General features: G+C 47.0%; 1 protein-coding gene across 2 annotated transcripts in view; it reads left to right on the forward strand.

Moving 5' to 3' along the window:
* MAN1B1 (mannosidase alpha class 1B member 1) overlaps window positions 1-21,509 on the forward strand; it is an 87,803-nt gene that overhangs the window by 12,636 nt on the left and 53,658 nt on the right. For both annotated transcript variants that reach the window (XM_077477262.1, XM_077477272.1), the window contains exon 2: window positions 12,117-12,225. In XM_077477262.1, coding sequence (XP_077333388.1) covers window positions 12,117-12,225 — 109 coding nt within the window. The remainder of the gene's footprint in view (window positions 1-12,116; window positions 12,226-21,509) is intronic.

Raw genomic sequence — 21,509 nt, forward strand, 5'->3', positions numbered from 1 at the left:
TGGGGTCAGCAATGCGACCAGTACTGGCCTCAGCACTTGTGTTGCAGACACTTAATAAGTGGGAAAAACGTTTGCACCGTGAGTTGGGGAAGCAACAGGCCTCTCCTTGCAGCACAGTGGTGTAGGGTTGCTGGTTCAAATCCCGATCATGACACTATCTGCCTGGAGTTTGCATGTTCTCCCCGTGCCTGCGTGGGTTTCCTCCGGGTACTCCGGTTTCCTCCCACACTCCAAAGACATGCTGGTAGGTTAATTAGACCCTGTCCAAAAAATTGGCCATAATATGTGTATGTGTATGTCAATGTTGTAAGTGTGTCGGGACTCTACAGGTTATAGAACCATATAAATAGCTGCACATGGACACCGGTGGCAAGAAAAGCGCCCTGAGGCGATTGAGTTCGTATAGGTAGCGCTATACAAGTCATTCATTCATTCTCCTGTCTGCATGGAACTAGCAGACCAGTTAGTGCAAGGCCTTAAGTACGTTTGACGCGGCCCTGAATATGCTTCCTCTCTTATCCATGGCTTCAGTGTCAGCAGTGGTGCTGAGGCGCCTGATTTGGCTGACATGCTGGTCTGCGGACCAAGCATCTAAAAAAAAAGCCCTGACTAATATACCCCTTGGTGAGTGGCTCTTTGGAGCCTTGTTGGATGACATCATTAAGAATGCCCCAGGGGGGAAGAATACCTTACTCCCACAGACCAGGAAGACTAAGGAGCCACGCCGCAGGCAAGGGCCCTCGTTTTCCGCTCAAGAGGCTTTTTCACCCGCTCAGGGCTTTGGCTAAACGCTCTTAGCCCGACTGAACGGCCTCTGAGGGACAAAAGCGTCCCTGGAACTGCAAGCCTGCGAGCAAATGTGCTACAACATGAAGGTTTGCCCCCGCCCATCTCTCAGGTGGGGGGTCGCCTTCGGTAGTTTTCAGACTGGTGGGCGCCTCGGCTGTCCGACCAATGGGTCTGCAAACTGATTTCCTCTGGCTACAAGTAGAGTTCCTCCCTTGGCCACAAAACAGATTCTTCCCCTCCGGCATACCCTTCTCCCAGCTCGCCGGGAGGCCCTAATGGGGGCGGTAAGGGACCTGCTAAGTTGCGGGGTGATGGTGCCTGTTTGGAGTAGAACCCTGGAACCTTTCCGACTCCAGATCTGTTTGTAGTCTCCAAAAAGGAAGGGGTACGTCCAATCTTGGACCTGAAAGCCCTCAATTGCTTTGTAAAAGTACAGAGGTTCAGAATGGAATCAGTTCGCTCACTCCATCAAGGGGACTCCCTGGCATCTTTGGATATCCAGGATATGTACCTGCATATACCCATATGCCTCTGGAATCGGAGGTTTCTGCGATTTGCAGTTGGGGAAGCCCACTACCAGTTTGTGGCTTGGCATCAGCTCCCCGTGTCTTTACCAAGGTATTGATTCCTATTTTGGCGTTGTTGCGACAATGAGGGTTTGCAATCGTAGGCTATGTAGACTATCTCCTCCTGAGAGCATCTTCCGCCTTAAAGGAGGATGTGGTGATCACCATGCAAACCCTGCAAGAATTTGGGTGGCTTTTGAACCTAAAGAAGTCGGTGCTTATACCGACTCAGCGCTTGGAGTACCTAGGCCTACTGCTGGACTCCATGGAAGGGAGAGTTTTTCCCTTCAAACTGCAGACTCTCAGAGCCGTGGTAAAACTATTGATGAACCGTAGGTGGTCGTCGCTACGCTTCTGCATGCGAGTCCTGTGGCTCATGGTGGCCTCCTTCGAGGCAGTGCCGTACGCCCAGTTTCATACCAGAGTCTTGCAGAAGGAGATCTTGACGAAATGGGACAAATCTCAGTTTTATCCCTGGATCGACGGATTCGGGTGAGACAGTCAGGGACTCCCTGCTTTGGTGGCTGAGGTCCCCGGCACTTCGGTCTGGGAAGTTGTTCCTACCTCTACATTGGACGGTGATCACAACGGATACCAGTCTGACCGGCTGGGGTGGAATACTGGGAATACAGTCGACCCAGGGCCTCTGGTAGGGGAAGGAATCCAAGTTGCCGATCAATGTGCTCGAGCTTCGAGCGATCAGACTATGCCTCTTGTGGCAGCAGGCAGGTAAAATCACCTGGTTGTATCCAGGATGGAAAATATGTATGCCCTAGATTCAGGCTTTATGCAGACTTGTACAACTAGAGGGGAATGCTGGGAGTCCTATAGGGGAAGAGTTAATGAGCCCAGCTGAAGTAAGTGGGCTCATTAAGACCTCTACAAAAAACCCCAGCATGCTTAGGGAGATGCTCCATCCTGGAACCAGTTTTGGTGTTTGTATAGACTGGGGAGTGTGACACCTGTTCTGTGTGGTGAGTTAACGCCTGTGTGGCAAACCTCTACAACAGAGACAGACAGGGACTGGTGCAGCACAAGGCTGCACTCAGTTGTTAGACAGGGAATCTGTGTGTAATTGGAGGTCAAGCTGACCAGGATTTATTTTCATGTTTTTTTTTTTTGTTTGGCTGTTATATTTTTCACTGCATGTAGCATAAATAAACCGCACCTTTTGTTTTTTCCACCTACAACGCTGTCTGCTGTGCCTGATTTTGTGTTGTGAACCCATCCAGGGGATCTGAACCTGGTCTTATCGGAACATCGAGGGAAATTCCCTTGTTGACTCTTTCCCAGAAAGTGGTCTTTCTAGTGGCCATTACATCGGCCAGGAGGGTTTCGGAACTGGCAGCCTTGTCTTGTTAGTCGGCCTATCTGGTTATCCATAAGGATAAGGTGGTGTTGCAACCTTCTTTACGAAGGTGGTTTCAGCGTTTCACATCAATGAGGACATTGTGTTACCATCTCTGTGTCCTAAACTGACACATCCTAAGGAGGTGGCCCTCCATTCCCTGGATGTGATCGGGGCTCTAAGGGTGTATTTGTCTGCCATGGCTCCCTTTCGGAAGTCAGACTCTGTTCGTTTCAGTAGCTGGTCCGAAAAAAGGTATGGCGGTCTTGTCGGCCACCATTTCCAGGTGGATCAGACAGATTGTGGTACAGGCCTATGCCTTGAAGGGGCAGATGCCCCCCTTTCCTGTCACGGCCCATTCCAACAGGACAATTGGAACCTCTTGGGCTTTTCGACACCTTTGCCAAATTCTACAAAGTGGATGTAAGCGCATCGTCTGCTGCCTGCTTTGGCCGCAAAGTTTTGCAGCAGGCCGTGTAATGTTGCAATTTGCACTTCTTTAAAAAAAAATAGTTCAAGTATAATGCACTGTTGCATTGTTAACAGCAAGTTCTGATGCGGCTAGATAAGGTGGTGACTCCCCTGATAGGGAGCACTTCTGTTTGTGTGTGTGTGTGTGTGTGTGTGTGTGTGTGTTTTTTTTTTTCCCACCCCTTGTTATGACACTGCTTGGGGGCGTCCCTATGGCCAAGAATAATCGAACTGTGTCAGTTGGTGAACGAAAGAGAAAATAGGATTTTTGTGACACAGCACCCTCACCTCTTATTGATTACATTATACTGCTTGTTGACGTACTAAAGCTGCAGGAAGCAGGCTGAGGGGATGTTATTGAAGAGACTGCCCCTTGGGTGGAACTATAAAGTTATGTCTTTTTCATGTGTGTAACATGTTCTGCCTAGTCCTCCTCCTGAAGGTGGCGTAACAACCCTATGGTCAAGAATAATGGAGCTCTGTCAGTCAGTGAACTACAGAGAAAAGGATTTTACAGTGAGTACAAAAATCCTATTTTTGTCACCTCCTGTTGTCTCTAGGACAGGAAATGAGGGGAAGTCTCAGAAAACAGCAGATATCACTAGAGGTGGGGGGGGAGGGGCACATCCTGCTGGCCCAGCTAGTGAGGGAGTGATTCCATAACTTGCAGGCTGTATCCTAATGATCCTGACACTGGGGATTTGTCACCAATGTTCAGATCACATGTGTGACATCAACCTTCGGGTACATTTACATACCTGTGTCTTCATTTTACATGCATTAACCAGACACCCCGGTGGAAAATGTGCTTTGCTTGAACAATGGAGGCAGGTGAATTTTTATTAAAGACTTTCTTCGCACGGGGTGTACTAAAGTATAGGCCTGTGGAGGGCGGTATTTATCCACACAGGAGTACAGGGCATCCCTTGCACACAGTCCCATTGATGTCATTTAGGATGCAGAGGTGCAGGAACGCAGCCGCTGTTTCCAGTGTGACATCTGTACTAGTACTTTTATTTTTAAGTACAGTGGAACCTCGGATTGCGAGTAATGCGTTTTGCAATACAGGCTTTCTTTTTTTCTTTTTTTTCTTTTAGGCTTGATTCACATCTAAACCAGCCACGGATCGCACTGCAACACTGTGCGTCCCTGTTCTGCATTTCAGTGATGAATCGGGGCAGAATCTGTAAATTTGGCCCTGAAACTGAGTCAAAGACGATGCAGTGCGCTCCGCAGCTGCCCCGGAGCTGAGTAAACCAGCTCCACAGAGAGCCAGCCACGTTCTGCTATCCATATCAAATAGGTGTGAGCCTAAATCCTGACCCACATTGTGAGCGTACTCTCGCAAGACCAGCAGGATTCAAGCAGTTCCGGTTTTGGCCAGAGGTGTGGGGGCGCCTGTGACGCTCAGAAATACTCCATTTACGAGTTGTCTGAGTGTCTCTGGCGCCCCTGTACCTCTGGCCACATGCAGTACTGCATAGACAAGCAGAGGCTGTGGAACAAATTATAATGGTAAATCACGAATGTGCTGTTCATGCACTCTACCCTCGAGTGGTAGCAGCTCATGTGTTGGTGACCAAAGGTCCGGGTACACTGGGATCCAAGAGCTTGCTGGTAAACTCAGACACTCTGGGGCACTGGTAAAGTACCTGGAAGTGATGTCATCGGTGCACCCGAGTGTCTCCAATTTTACTAGGAAGTGCTGGGAGCTACCAGTGCCCCCGGACCTCTGGCCATCAACACACCAGCGGCTACCACGCGAGAGTAGAGCGGATGAACACCACATTCATCGCTTTATGCTGTAATTGTTTTTAACCTTGAGTGTATTTCTTACCTTTTTATACATTAAATTGAGGTCATACTGTACTTAGATGGTGCTGCTCTCACTGTCCTTCAAGACAGGAGGGTAACAGCTGGCGGAAGGGGAAACGTCATTGGTTGTTAAAAACATGGCGACCCCGCGTCCTAACAACCAATATTTGTCGGCATTCCTTTCTTTACATCCCGCTGACAGCTGAAAGAATCGAGGCAGAAGGTATTGGGTATCGGTGCATTTGCACAATTACTGATACTCATGAAAATGGCTAGTATCTGCACTAATACCGCTATCTGTGCAACCCTAGTGCTGATGTTGGTCCCTGAACTCACTGTCTTTATTTGGGTCCATGCACCTGCACCCACATGGATGTCATATTGGGAGCAACAGCTAAGTTCTTGCACCCGCTGCATCCCAATTGACATCTGTGCACCTCTGTGGGTAAACACAGGCATATGCCATAGTACACTCCGTGAGAATGAGATCTAAATCGTGGCATATTTGTGAATGTTGCTTTCTATACTTGTTAGTGAAATGTATTGCTAGTTGAATTCTGACACTTCTGACGCACATGTAAAATTCCACAAATTTTTTTTACTAGAAATGTACTTGGAACCCCCAAGCATCATATATATAATTTTTTTTTTTTTTTAAAGAACAGGCCCTAGGGAATGGTGGGTGTTGCAATTTTTTATTTTACACAGTATTTGCACAGCGGTTTTTCAAATGTAAATTTTTGGTAAAACATACACTTTAATGAATTTCAGTGCACACAAACACCATATAATACCCAATGTGTTGGTAAACGATAATGTTATGCTGAGTAGATACACAACATGACACCTTTTAAAATTGAGCACGCCCATGGAATGACAACAAACGACGATGAGTGAATTATTGCTTTGTTCTGACATTCATGGGGATATCTCACATGTGTGGTGTGATTGCTGTTTACGTTTGCGTGTAGGACCAACTGTACATTTGCCTCTTGCGTGAGTACGGAGGACGGGAGTACTTTTAAATTAAATTGTAATTTCATTTAAAAAAAATTTTTTCACTGTCTCTTTAAAAAAAAAAATGTATTTACTTTATTGCTATCACAATGGATGAACGTGATAGCATGGGCAGTGACAGGTTCTTGTGACCAAGAGATCTGGGGTCTATTAGACCCTAGATCTCTCCTCTGCCCTTTAAAATCATCAGATCGAACCAAGATCTGTTTGATCTGATGCTTTCCCAAAACCGAAAGTGATGAAATATTACTTTTTTTTTAGACTATAGAGATGATTGGTAACGTTCTGGTCCTTGGTCATCTCTATGGTCAGCCTGCGGAACTGCCAGCTTCAATCCTAGCTCCCTGGTAGGATAGGAGAGCCTGGAAAGGAGGAGGAAGGTGTCAGGAGGTGAAGGGGACCCTATAAAAGTGATCCAGTGGCTAATTAGCTGCTAGGATTGCTTTTCATGAAAGCCTATCGCTGGCTGATGAAAAAGATACTGTGATGGTTCCGGTAGCTGCAAGCTGATAATGTACAGGTAAGCCGCGAAGGCTGAAGTGGTTTAACCACATCCCGCACGGACTATAGCAAAATGATGGCCAGGCGGTGGCTCTCCCGTTCTGACTGGACGTCATGATGTTTAGCAGAACTAGCCACTCGTGCACGCCCCCGGGGGGGGGGTGTGCGTGTGCATCGTGGCGATTGGAACAACATGCCTAATCTCCGACCATTGTAAAGAGCCTATTACGTAGGCTTTTTTTTTTTTTTGTAATTGTTTATTTTAAATTTTCAACATCATACAGAAGAAAATATACATGAAATATTAATATTAACATAACGAGATTGCAGGTATACTTTGATTACAAGGCATACAAACTCTAAACATATAGAGGCATAGCGATGTGATTAAAGTAGTGATCTTCTACCGTATCTTTAAGGGGGGTTATAGACAGAAACTGTAAACAGACTATGTAACTTCAAAGAGAGCTGTAAGGAGAAAAAAAAAATAGATTTCAGACCTTCTCTCGGGGACATGTATGTATCCAGGTTTAACTAAATAGGAGCAATCCCATCAGAGCCATATGTAGACTCATCCCATGTTGACCAAATTTTAGAAAATTTCTGCATCTTACCCTCCACTACGGCCGTCAAGTGTTCCATTCTGCGTATGTCAGCTACAGTGGTGATCAATTGCGGAAGTGTAGGTGGAGAGGTGGACAACCATAACCTGGGTATGACCCTTTTAGCAGCCAATAAGATGAAGGACAACAATCTGCGCAAGGCCTTAGAAATACCAGAGAAAGGGAGGCCTAGCAGATAATGCATGGGCGTCAGGGGAATAGGAGTGCCAGCCAGTGTTTCTAACAGATTTTGGACTTGGAGCCAGAACTGGTGGACTAGGGGGCAGTCCCAAAAAATATGGTAGTGAGAGCCGACTTCCCCACCACATCGCCAGCATTGCTTCGAAATTAACCTGTTACGGGCATGTAGAATATCTGGAGTCCTATACCAGTGCATTAGAACTTTGTATGCTGTTTCCTTGTGGGTCACACATCGAGATATTCTGGAAGTGTGCTCCCATATGTTCCCCCAGTCCACCAGGGAAATATCGTGTTGTAGAAGCTGAGACCATTTCCTCATGTAGTGGTGGGTGTTCACCGTCATAGGTATGGCGTCATTTAATATCGTGTAAATAGTAGAGATCAGTCTGGGTTCGTAAGGACCCTTGGCACATAGGCTCTCAAAGTCTGTGGGTTTGTCCAGAGTCAGAGAAGGGGACCTGATAGAGAAAAAGTGTCTGATCTGCAAGTATGAATGTAGAAGCCTTTGGGGGATCTGGTGTTGCTTTTGCAAGGTGGGAAAAGTCAATAAATGGCGTGTCGCCGGGTTAACAAAGTGTCGGAGTTGAAAGAGTCCCGCTTGGGTCCATGGTAGCATACGATCATAGGACAGGCTATCTGGGATGTCTGGGTTAAATAGGATATTTAGAAGCGGTGGACACGGTGAGGATAGGGAAAAGCGGTCATTGCACCTTTTCCAGATATTCAACGTGAACAACATGGGAGCTAGGCATATGCGCCGTAATTGGGGCATATGAAGGGCAGTAGAAGGCCAAAGTATTACGTAGGCTTTTTACCATGTGATCAGCTGTATCTGATCATAGCTTTACCAGGAATTACCGGTTATCGTGGCATTCCTCTATTTACTGCTGACAGTGCAGTGATTATCAGTGATGCCCACCTCCTAGTGCCTGTCAGTGAAGGAGAAAACTTGCTCATTTACAAGATTTTATAACCAAAACCAGGAAAAACTTCTCCCCACAAAATTCTTCTCCCCACTTCTCAAAATTTTCAGTCTATTTTTTGCTAAACAAGAAGAAAAAAACCCCGGTGGTGATCAAATGGCACCAAAATAAAGCTCTATTTGTGGGGAAAAAATGATAAAAATGTCATTTGGGTACAGTGTTGCATGACTGTGCAATTTGTAATTCAAGTGTGACAGCGCTGAAAGCTGTAAATTAGCCTGGGAAAGAAGGGGGTATAAGTGTTTAGTATTGAAGTGGTTAGGGCTAAACTCCAGTGACAAAAAAAACATTCATTTTAATATTCAGTAATCCTTAAAGTGATTGTAAAGTCTGTTTGTTTTTTTTGTTTTTTCATTAAAAATAACAAACATGTTATACTTGCCTCCTCTGTTGCAGTGGATTTGCACAGGGCACCCCAGATCCTCCTCTTCTCGGGTCCCTCTTCTGTGATCCTGGCCCCTCCCTCCTGTTCAGTGCCCCCACAGCAAGCAGCTTGCTATGGGGGCACCCGAGTGGAGTCACAGCTCGCTGTGTCTATTCAGACATGGTGCCCCGCCCCCACACTCCCCTGATTGGCTCATGCTGCTGTCAAAGTAAGTTAGCCAATGGCACTGCTGCTGTGCAGGCAATCAGGAAGGAGAGTCTTGGACGGCTGAGACATCGTTGGTCAGAGAGGGACTTCAGGAAAGTGTGAAGGTGGTTGCTGCACACAAAAGGCATTTTATCTTCATGCATAGAATGCATGAAGATAAACTTTCTGCCTTTTACAAGCCCTTGAATGACCACAAAGGAGTGACATCAGTGGGTTGTACATAGCCTGAGCAGAGCTGTGGGAGGGACCCAGCAGGCTCCACCTACTACAGGCTACCTGCAGGAAACTACAGCAGGGGGCGGAGATGTGACCGATCACTCTGCACAAGGAGAGAGCAGCAGTGGCCGGTCTTTATTACAGGAAGCTCCTACACAGAGACAAAGTACAGGAGTTGTTTCAAGGCAGATTACTGCACATATGTGGAGGAAATACACAAGGGTTACAAACTGACAATACACATGATCTCTTATGCATAAAAATGGCCTCTCGTATCTGGCTGCAACTTTGTTTTGCGCCTGTTGTGATCTATAAAATGTATGAATGTGGGTGAGTCTGCACAGATAAACTTGGGAACTGAACATATTTATTCTCCACACTACTATTACTGTCACTGCAGGCTTAAAGTGTACACAGGCATTACATCATGTGTGACATGGCCCAGTGTGTAATTCATCCCTCCGGTGGGGTTTCCTGAAGCCCAGGCACAGAAGCGGGGAATTTGCATTGGGGGTATAATGTTACCTGTCAGAGCAGGGAGTCTCAGCAGGGAGGGGATTGCAATATATAGAATATATGATTCATTGCTGTCTGCTGGAAGACCGTTCCAGGCTTGTGGTGTTTATCAGCCGATCATATGAATTGATAATGGAGAAGGTAACTCAATTATTGATTTTAAAAGCTCTGTGGGGATTTCATTATTGAAAAGTACTTTTGAATGCTAAAACAAATGCTGAAAATAATTAGTCAGGATGTCCCTGAACATCCTAGAAGCACTTCAGTCTTAACTGGCTGCACCCTCCTTGGTTTGTGTGAGGACGGGGAAAGTAAAACAACTTGGCGTTAGATTGTGGGGGGGTCTTCAATGGTAAATAAAGAAACTTGCTGACACCGTGGGGTTGATTTACTAAACCAGGAGAGTGCAAAATCTGGTGCAACTATGCATGGTATCCAATCATCTTCTAACTTCAGCTTTGACAATAAAACCTGGAAGCTGATTGGTTTTTATGCAGAGCGGCACCAGATTTTTCACTCTTTACCCCATTGTGTAAAGTAAACCCGAGACACCAAAAATATATACATTTTATTTATATAATGTGTGTGTGTGTGTGTATACAATATAATATCTCGATCTCAATCTCGAGTACACCCCTCACGTTTTTGTAAATATTGTATTATATCTTTTCATGTGACAACACTTTGCTACAATGTAAAGTAGTGAGTGTACAGCTTGTATAACAGTGTAATTTGATGTCCCCTCAAAATAACTCAACAACCATTAATGCCGATCAACGGCTCTTCCTGTTTATATCGTGATCAGCTGTGAACACGGCTCATCACGTGGTAAAGAGCCTCCGTTCGAGGCTCTTTACTGAGATTGGTGTAGAGGTGTGTCAGACTGACAACCCCACACCACCGATCAGCACGGGCACGCGTTGGCTGTTATCCTTCTGGATGTCATATGACTCCCAGCCAGGAAAACTGAACCACCACCCAGCCGTCATTCTTCTATAGACCGGGCAGGAAGTGGTTAAAATGAATCGTGGATCGTGAGGGGGGTTGTATCGAGAACTATATATATATATATATATATATATATATATATATATATATATATATATATATATATATATATATATATATATATATATATATATATATATATATATATTATAAAAATTTTTCAGTATCTAGGCGTTTGTTCATAATATTATGGCTGATCAGTGTGTGTGAGAGATATACACCAATGAAAGCGTTTTGTTCAAAAAGTGCAAAAATTATCTGTTGATCCTGCCAGAAATCCAGTAAGCTGAAAATGTTGCACTGAAATTTCAAAGATTGCTGTCAGCCCTATAAAAGTTATTTCTGGACTACAGAACACCTCCCCCACATGTGAAAAAGAAGCAGTGTTCTACAGTCCTAACATGCTTTCCTGTCTTATACCCCTTTCACACTGGAGCATTTTTCTTGCGCTTTTCAGGCCCTTTAGCGTTAAAAAAAGCGCATGTAAAGCGCCTGAAGCCTCATCTGCAATCCCAGTGTGAAAGCCTGAGTGCCCTTTCACACTGCCAGTGCCCGAAAAACGCTGGTAAAGCACCGCTTAAACTAGCGGTGCTTTATGAGTGCTAGCGGGGTGCTTTTAACCCCCGCTAGTGGCCGAATAAAGGGTTAAAAGCGCCTTGCAGTCGCTTCCCATTGATTTCAATGGCAAGGGGCGCTTTAGGAGCTGTTTATTCACCGCTGCAAAGAAGCTGCTTGCAGGACTTTTTTTGACGCCCTGCCAGCGCAGAGCTTCAGTGGGAAAGCACTCGGGCTTTCACATTGGGATTGCAGATGAGGCTTCTTTCAGGTGCTTTACATGCGCTTTTTTTAACACTAAAGCTCCTGATAACACCCCAGTGTGAAAGGGGTCTTAAGGTGACAACACTGATCCACCACAGGTACAGTACAGATGGTGTCCCTGTAGAACACGTTGTGTTTGCAGAATCACCAATTTCACAAATTCTCTAACCTCTACTTATGCATTCCTGTTCATCCTATGCTCAGTTTAGGTTTCTCCGGTTTACTTTAAGCTGCCCAGAGACATGAAAGGGCAGGGTGACCATCTATAATACCAGCAAGTCCCTGCTGGCTGAGACTTTTGGGTTGGATCAGTGAGGTTAGAAAATTGTCCCCTCAATGACACATACATGATAGGAAATGACAGGTGCTCTTTAAGCATTTTATAATCTCATCTAGTAAGCCCTTTACTTAAAGTACTTTTAAACTTGTACATAGTAATTTTTTTTCAAAGAACTGAAAAAAGTTTGTGCAGAAAATCACACCTTTTGTATGTATGTTTATAGCTGACAACCTCTGCTGTGCTCTTGAGGCTAAAAGTTTGTATAAAAGAGTAATTTGTTGTTCCCTAAGCAGGAAGAGCTGGGAATGTCGGAGCCGATATATATGATGACTGTGTGTCTTCTTTTTCCGGTGAATATTTTAGTAATCTGTGTTTCCTGTTTTATCTTATAGAAATGGAAACAGCTTTCCAGGCTGCAGCGCAGTGTCATCCTCTTCCTATGCGCCCTGCTGGCGGTTTGTGGCGTCGTCTCTTTCTCTAACCTGGGAGAGCACTGGAGAAGTATAATGGATTTTTACATTTCATAGTTAATTATAAATCCCTTCTGGGCAAGGTGTGCTGATTGCAGCTGTATGATACATGGCTGTAAGCCCTTGGGGAGGCTTAGAACTATCTGTATCATATGTACTGTGCTCATTATATACCTATAGGAAACCTGTGCATTTTCCTTTTAAAGGATAATTCTACCCTTTGCAAAATAAATAAATGCACCCACATTGATTAAGAAAATAATTGTGCATTATTATTTATTTTTTTGCATTTGAGCCTGTAAAGCATTGCTTCAAGAGCAGTGGATCACTGGTGCAATGCTCCTGCAGACTATTTTTCCAGCCATCTCCATTCTGAGGTATGGACCTTTGGTTGCAAGGCAGAAGGATTTTTTTCAGTGAACTGTAGGTGTGATGTTACTGCACTTGTGCTCCTTTGGGATTAACAAGGTTCCTCTTTTGCAGTGGTAGATGGATGTTTTGGCATTTTCATTCGCAGACCCTGTGAATAACTGATGTGACTGGGCACAGGGCACTCCAGGGAAGGGAGCTCTGAGTTCCGTAAGGTGGATTTGGCCGTATAAAGGAGAAGTATATCCAGTATATCCAAAGTTATTTTGGCTGTACTTTTCCTATGGATCACAGGAGTGCAGTTAGTTCTGTACTCCTGTGACCTGCTTTCAGCCTACCTTAGGCTAAAGCCTGCTATTGGCTGATGTCACAGAACCAGTCCAGGCTCTAAAAAGATCAGGATCCACACACAACCTTGGATCGGCAGATGGCTCAGCCTCTCGGCCAGCCGCTCCCCTCGACAGCTCAGCGTTCCAGTAACAGTTCCAGGCTCCCTGCTCGCAGAATGATGGGAAATGAGAGATCAGCAGTGTTTGATCACTCCGTTCTCAGTGCAGAGTTGGTGGGGGACAGATGCAGCATTGATTGATCCAAAGAAATTTTTTTTATTTTTTCTCTCTACAACTTTTAGGGTTCTTAAAGTGATACTAAAGTCTCCCAATTATTATTTTTTTTTTTTGTTTAAAAATAACACGTTCTTACTTTTCTGTGTAATGGTTTTGCACAGAGCAGCCCAGATCTTCCTCTTCTCTGGTCCCTTTTCAGTGCTCCTGGCCCCTCCCTCCTATTGAGTGCCACCACAGCAAGCAGCTTGCTGTTGGGACACCCGAGCCAAGCTACAGCTCCCTGTGTCTGTTCAGGCACAGAGCCGCAGCCCCGCCTTCCCTTTCTCCTCATTGGTTCACTGACTTTGACAGAAGCAGGAGCCAATGGCGCTTTGCTGATGTCTAATCCAATAAGGCGTGAGAGTCCCCGGCAGCCCAGTCTCCTGCAACATTGCTGGATCGAGAGGGGGCTCAGGTAAGTATTAGAGGGGCTGCTCCACACAGAAGGCATTTTTATCTTAATGCATAGAATGCATTAAGATAAATGTCTGCCTTTACAATCACCTTTTAAGTACTGACTGCTGAACTTAGGCTGGGTACACACTGAAATTTTTTTTTTTTTTTTTTTTTGGATTCAGCCAGCAGGTTGAATGGAAAAAAACTGTCTTATCTCTGTTCCAACACAAGATATGTAGAAGGGATGCTCTCCCCTGTTTGAATTCTGACAGCAGGGAGGTTCTCTTGACCCAGCAAAGGCTTCTCCCTGTGCGTCAGAATTCACAGATCAGCACTTGCAGCCATTGACTGCAAGTGCTGATCAAATGCCGGTGTTATGACATGTTGGCCTGGCTTCTGTCAAAGAGCAGGCGGTATACATGTACTGAAATTCGTCTGGGTTTCGGCCTGTGTGTATTCACTTTAAGGCATATATTTTACGTTATCATTAACTGAAAGCTGTTGGCAGACATGAAACCTGTGACTATTTGAGTTATGTGTTCTTTAAAAAAAAAAAAAAAAAAAAAAGCTTTAAAATACTTTTCAATCATTTCTGCAAAGTATGGGCTTGTTGGCTTGCCTTTTTAAGGCCTCATGCACACTGGGCATAATAAATGCTGCTTATACAGGCTTTAGGCGTTTCTTTTCTTTCTTTTTTTTATTTTTTATTTTTTTCAGCCTGTAGCAGCAACTCCATATTAGCCTATGGGTCCATGCACATTTAGGCGTTTACAGGCATATTTGTAGAGTATCGTTTACAAGCTAAATAATAATAAAAAAAAAAGTCAACAAGTGCATGTTTGTGTGGCGCATTTGGGCAGAAAAAAACGCTTGGCACGCCTAAACGCTGTGTTTAGGTGTACATTGATCTACTGTTTCGGGGGAGAAACACTTAAAAATGCAAACGCACCTAATGGGAATGTTTTTGTGCTATCTGCCAGCAGTTGTGAATTTTTTCCGCTGCCCAGGGTGCATGGACCCTAAATCTACATCTAAATCTATATCTGCTTACCTGGAAATGATGTCTGCACTGTGCGTTTGGTTGCTCATTGTATGCACACATTTGATGTTTATTCATAATGCTCAGAACTCTTCTTCTCTACCTCCTCTCTACTCCCCCTTTCTCTTCTCTTTACCCTATTCTAACTCTTTCCTCACCTGTGTTTGATTTACTGATATCCATTTAATGCTGGCACTCTCATGTGTTGAGATTCACTATGATATCTTGAATATAGCACTTTGGCATTGCACCTTTTTAAACCACTGGTATGCTCCCTTTGATCTCTTTAGCTGGAAAAATGTGCTCACTAAGCAATTTTTATTAAGATCACTCGAATACTAATAATGGGTAGGGTCTCTCTTGCATAGAACTTCAATTCTTTCTGCCATGGATTCCGCAAATCTTCCTGGGGGGGTTTATGCTCACATAATTGTATGACACAATTTCTGCAGATTTGAGCTACACATTCATGCTGCAAAACCCTGTTTCTCCAGTCATCTTCCAGGACGGCACACCTGAGATGACTGGTCTCACCTGACAGTAAACACAATAAACAGTGTTTAAAAGGCCACACCCTTCCCTCTGTCCCTCCAGTTATTGATTGTGTTTCCCACAAAGATGCAGCAAAACCTTTTTTTTTTTTTCCCTCCGGGCCGAGGCCTGGGGCTGAGGTCCCAGGTATGGAGCAGGAGGACAGGCCGAGTGTGGCCACAGAGCCAGAGGAGACCACAGGGGGTGAGTCTACCCGGCTATTGTGGGGGGTAAGGTTAGGGGTGGTCATATTCCCTCAGACCAGTGGTGAATGCAGGGTCTGGTGGGGCTTTGCTTTTCCCAGGGACGATATTGTCCCCAAAGTGTACTCGGGGAGCAGCAGCTAACAGAAGAGTCCCCCTGAGAGCTGGAGTCCCCTGGACACAGTGAAGGTGTGTTCAGAACTCCAGGGACCTCATTCCCACTCTCTCTCCTTACCTGATTAGTGGTGGATGAGATGGAGAAGTAGATCTGCACACCCCTTCTGCCTGGGGGGCGAGAAGCTCCTGGAGGACGAGCCAAACGTGGGTTTCCTGGCATGGCGTCTCCTGGCACTACTGCACAGGTCCGGATGCCGGGCAGAGGGACGGAGCGCTCGCACGGCGTCCACTTCCGCCAGGTCATTTTCGCGGACGGAGGCTCAGGCAAGATGGTGGTGATCGGTGCTGTTAAACAAGCAATCAAGAGGCAGTGGAGTGGGGGGTCCAAGGTCCTGGTACCTTCTAAAGCATACTTCCCCGTGGAAAGCCTAGGAGGGATGGAGGAGGATGGGCTGAGTGTGGCCACAGAGCCTGAGGAGACCGGGGTGGGGGGGGGGGTGTCTACCTGGCTTTTGTTGGGGTAAGGTTAGGGGTGGTCCTATTCCCTCGCCCCCGCAGAACACCTTAAAGAGGCTGACTAAGGGGTAATTATTCTTTGTGTTTCCACAGAAACTGAATGCCCTGCCCAGGGGTCTGCTGGTAGATCCAAGTCCAAGGGCCCTTTAGGTCAAAACGTTGTGGATACTGCAATGAGGAACTCCCGCAGGACCACATCAAGCCCTTTTGCTTTAAGTGCATTCATAAATTAGCTGGCAAGGAAACGCCACAGGCCATGAAAGAGTGCCTTGCTCTGCAATTCGAGATGCTAGCAACTCTCCAGTCATTTAAAGCTACAGTCAGGGCCAGTCGGCAGCCGGAGGCCCCTTCCTGTAGGGAGGACTCCCCCTCTCAGGAGGGAACCTCGAGTAACGCAGGGGGTTCCAAGGAGCACCTGCAGCTTGTTACTCTGATGAGCAGGAAGCAGAGGCCTCAGAGCACAGCTCTCCAGCTCACAGCTCTCCAGAAGAGCGGGACCAGGATAGTCAGAGTGAGGAAGCTAGGCCTGGAAGGCACCTCTTCTCTGCAGATGACATGGAGAGCCTCTTCAAAGCAATTTATGCGTCTGAGGATATTCAACAGCCATCCACGCAGGTCTCAGCTCAGGATAGATTGTATAGAGGGCTGGGCAGACCTCAGGCTAAGTCCTTTCTGGTCCACCAATATCTCAAGGACGTAATCCTGAGAGATCGGAAGGAACCCTAGCGAAAGGTACTTGGGCTCAAGATGTGGGAGCGTAGATGTCCCTTCAGGGAGGAGGAAGAGGAAAGGTTCTTTAAGGTACTGCAGCTGGAAACTTTCCTAGCTCAGGTATCCAAGCACTAGGACCTCTCCTTTTGAAGATTCTGGCAACATCTGGGATCAAATGCATAGGAGATCAGAAACCCTGCTGTGCAGGGCCTGGGACGCCAATACAGCAACTATGGGGCCTGCAATGGCTTTCTCCTGTGTTGCTAGGAATGCAGACGCATGGGTCAGTAAGTTGGTAGACCATGTCTCGTGTGGGTCCAGATCCAAGTAGGTATTGGATTCCTTGGAGGTGATCAGAAAGGCGGTAGCCTATCTGGCAGACGCAGCAGTAGAAACTGTAAGAACAACCACAAAATCTGCAGCCCTCTTGAACTCTGCTAGGAGAGCTCTTTGGGTGAAAACGTGGGATGGAGATTATACCTCTAAGTCCCGTCTTTGTGGTATACCCTTTGAGGGCACTCTGCTCTTTGGAATCGGCTTGGAGCAAATCCTATCCCGGTCGACCGGGAAGGGCAAAAAGTTCCCAGCCAAACCCAAAAAAGATAAGGTTTAAAAAAAAATTGAGGCCCTCCTTCAAAAGACCCTTTTAAGGGTAAGGGAGATGGGTAGGAAGTAGGGGTTTGGGAAGGGCAAAAAAAAGGAGGAATCCTTTTTTCTGGCCCGGACCTTCCAACAAAGAAACAAAATGACACCAGCCTAAAGGTTGGTGGAAGGCTCTCGTGGTTTCTCCCGCAATGGGAGAAGATTACTCAGAGCCCATACATTTATACCTCGTAAAGGAGGGTTACAGTTTGGAATTCCTGTCTATCCCTCCTCCGAGCTTTGTGCTTACTTATCTCCCCAAAGACCCACAAAAAGCAAGGGGCCTGTTGGAGAGCGTCCGGGAGCTGGCGAAACAGGAGGTCATCATCCCTGTTCCAGCAAATCATGTTGGCAGGGGGTTTTATTCCCACATTTGTGGTTCTGAAGTCCTCAGGCAAATTTCGACTGATTATAAACTTATGGAAACTGAACAGGTACTTACAGTACAAGTAATTCCGTATGGAAAGCATTTACACGCTCAGGAGGCATCTCTAAGCGGGGGTCTTCATGGTCACGCTAGATCTGAAGGATGCGTATCTCCATGTCCCCATTGCCCAGAAACACCAGAAGTTTCTTCGGTTCGCGGTTCATTCAGGGCAGGGCGTCCAACACTGGCAATTCAGGGCACTCCCCTTCGGCCTTACCGCCTTTTCAAGAATCTTTACGATTTGGACAATATGCTTATTTACAATCCGGTCCTGCAACAGCTTCAGGCAGACTGGTACAAGATGATGGCCACCCTAGAATCCCTAGGTTGGATGATCAGCCGGGAGAAGTGCTCCCTGGACCCTTCGCAGTCCAAGGTGTACTTGGGGTACCTAGTGAACTTGGTAACTCAAAAGATGTTCCTTCCCCAGGAAAAAATCATAAGGGTGTGGGGGGCTGTGTCCACTCTCCACGAACCCGATGTGTCTTTGAGGTGCATCATATAAATTCTGGGGGTAATGACATCATGCATCCCAGCGGTACCCTGGGCCCAACTCCATTCTCGTGTTCTCCAGGAATTCCTTCTCTCCTGAGATGGGAGAAGGGAGTCCCTGGATGTAAGGGTTTCCTTCCTAGGGGAGGTAAGAGACTCCCTGGATTGTTGGCTCAATCTGAACCGCCTGTCAGGTGGGTCGATCCTGGGCCCAACAAGATCTGTTGAGCATGACAGCCGACGCGAGTGCCTGATGATGGGGAGCTCACTTAGGTGATCTCTGTGCCCAGGGTCCTTGGGACCAAAGTCAGAGCAGGGCCTCTTCCAATTTCAGGGAACTCTTGGCGGTCAAAAGCCTAAGCCCTTGTACACACGGTCGGACATTCTGACAACCAAATCCGTTGGATTTTGTCCGACGGATTTAGTCCGAAACTGTTGCATACGCACGGTCGGACAAATTTGTCGCAAAATCCGATTGTACATAACGTGATGACGTTATTTTGTTACGATGGGGCTACGTTCAGGCTAGTAGCCAATAGCTTTGGTCTAGGAATTTGATCTGAGCATGCGTGGCACTTTGTCCGTCGGAGCATGTTGTCGGAAAATTTTATAGACAAGTTGGAGAACTTGGTCCGTCGTATATTCCGACGGAAACAGTCCGATGGAGACCACACACAGTCGGATTATCCGTCAATACGGTCCGATCGGACACATTCTGTCGGAATCTCCGACCATGTGTACAAGGACTTAGAGGTTTTCGGGGACCAGATCCGAAGGAGAGAAGTACAGGTCTTCTCGGACAGTTCGGTAGTAGTGTCTTACTTAAGCCGCCAGGGAGGAACAAGGTCCCGGGGGCTAATGAGTTTAACCCAGGAGATCCTGGAGGAGGCAGAGAGGGGAATCTCCTCAATTTCAGCGGTCCATATAAGAGGGACCCTCAATATACAGGCGGACTTCCTCAGCAGGCAGCCCATTCATTAGGGAGAGTGGAAACTAAACACCAAGATGTTTTCGCTGGTGAGCGAACACTTTGGCAGACTGGAGATAGGTCTGTTTGCTTGCAGGCAGAACAGAAAGGTCTAGAAGTTCTTCTCTTGCCAGGGAACTGGGCTTCCAGGGGGTGGATGCTTTAGCCCAGAGCTGGAGGTTCGGCCTGGCATACGCGTTCCCTCAATTGGTACTCATCCCCCGGGTGTTACAAAAATTGTCTCAGACAGACTGTTGTCTCATTCTAATCGCATCCTGGTGGCCAAGGAGGGCATGGTTCCCCACCCTAGTGAGGTGGTTGATCGCCCCTCCGTTGCATCTCCTGTCCAAACGTGATCTCCTCTGTCAGGGACCAGGTCTACATCCCGAACCAGGGTTCCTTTCCTCGACAGGCTGGTGCTTGAGAGGGAGATGCTCAGGAATAGGAGGTGTTCGGAAAAGGTGATTGATGCCCTCCTGCTGGGTAGGAAGCCTGTCGCCATGCAGATTTACGCTAAAATTTGGATGGTCATCTCTCGTTGGACTCAAGCTAGAGAAGGCACTCTTCAAGCGATACTGATAGTCCCGGACTTCCTCCAGCATGGAGTTGACCAGGGCTTGGCAGTCAATACTCTCAGGGTTCAGGGCTATCTGTGTTTTTGGATAGTAGACTCGCTCTGTACCCTCTCATTAAAATATTTTTGTTAGCCAGGGAAAAAGAGTAACCCTAGTAAGAACAAACCGGTTTCCACCGTGGGACTTGTCCCTGGTACTGGATGCCCTAACTAAAGCTCCTTTTTAGCCGGTGGCTCAGATTTCATTTAAATTCCTTTGCCTTAAAATGGCCTTCCTTCTGGCAATTACGACAGCCAGGAGGGATGGTGACTTACAGGCTTCTGACAATTAAAGAGCCAATTTGTTGCTCCTAGTGGATAGGGTAATTCTCAGAATCCCTTGTACCTGCCTAAAGTGACCTCAAATTTCCAGGGGTCACAGGAGATTGTACATCCCTCAGTTTGTGAGAACCCCAGGAATGAGAGAGAGAAGGAATTTCATCTGCTAGACGTCAAACGATGTCTATTTGTCTATCTGGAAAGAGTTGAGGCCTTTAGAAGATTCAATCATCTACTGGTTAGCTTCTGTGGCCAGAGAAAGGGTCTGCAGGCCTCCAAGCCGATTATAGCAAGGTGGATAAAACAGGCTATCTCGGTGTTCTACAAGTACTTGGGTAAGCCAATTCCAGCTCACCTTAAAGCTCACTGGAATAGATCACTGGCGACCTCCTGGGCAGAGAGGGCAGGTGCATCAATTGACCAGATCTGCCACATGGGCGAGCCAAAACACCTTTCTGAGGCACTGCAGGGTGGAGCTGTTGTCACCTGTCATTTGGCAGGAAAGTCCTGCAGGCGGTGGTTCCACCCTAAGATAGGCCTGAGCTTCTTGTCCATCCTCTCAGGTGTGCCGTCCTGGAAGATGACGGGGGAAAATTACCAGTTCCACTTACCGGTAAGGCGGCGTACACACGCGGGGACTGTCTGCCGAAACTAAGTTCGTCAAACAGTCCGCTCAAACTTTTGAATGAACGAACACGCCCACACACGGCACTTTTTGAGCGGACAAATACGGCAAACTTTGTTCGTCGTACTAAGCCCGCGCAACTTTTGAAATGAGCGGACTCGCCCACACACGAGGCAACAGTCCACTCATTTCGAGCGCGTGTCAAGGTAGGCGGGGCCCGCGACGGAGACGTCGCGGGCTCCGCCGCCTGGAATGGACTTAAAGGGGAACCCCAACGCCGAAAAAAATCGGCGTGGGGGTCCCCCCAAAGTCCACAACAGACCCTTTTCCGAGCACGCTACCCGGCCGGCCAGGAAAGGGGGGCGAGCGAGCGCGCCCCCCCTCCTGAGCCGTACCAGGCTGCGTGCCCTCAACATGGGGGGTGCCTTGGGGAAGGGGGGGGCCGCGCGCCCCCCCACCCCAAAGCACCTTGTCCCCATGTTGATGAGGACAAGGGCCTCTTCCCGACAACCCTGGCCGTTGGTTGTCGGGGTCTGCGGGCGGGGGGCTTATCGGAATCCGGGAGCCCCCTTTAATAAGGGGGCCCCCGGATAACAGCCCCCCACCCTATGTGAATGAGTATGGGGTACAATGTACCCCTACCCATTCACCTGTAAAATAAAAGTACCCAAAAAAAAACACAACACACGAGATAAAATATTTTATTGCACAGCTCCGGGGGTCTTCCGTCTTCGGGGTTCTTGTCCCCCTCTTCGGTTCTTCTGCCGGGCCACCGCGCCTTCT

The sequence above is a fragment of the Lithobates pipiens genome, unplaced genomic scaffold (genome assembly GCF_037356315.1).
Source record: "Lithobates pipiens isolate NorthernLeopardFrog02 unplaced genomic scaffold, aLitPip1_a1.2 Scaffold_1, whole genome shotgun sequence".
In the NCBI taxonomy this organism is placed as follows: Eukaryota; Metazoa; Chordata; class Amphibia; order Anura; family Ranidae; genus Lithobates; species Lithobates pipiens.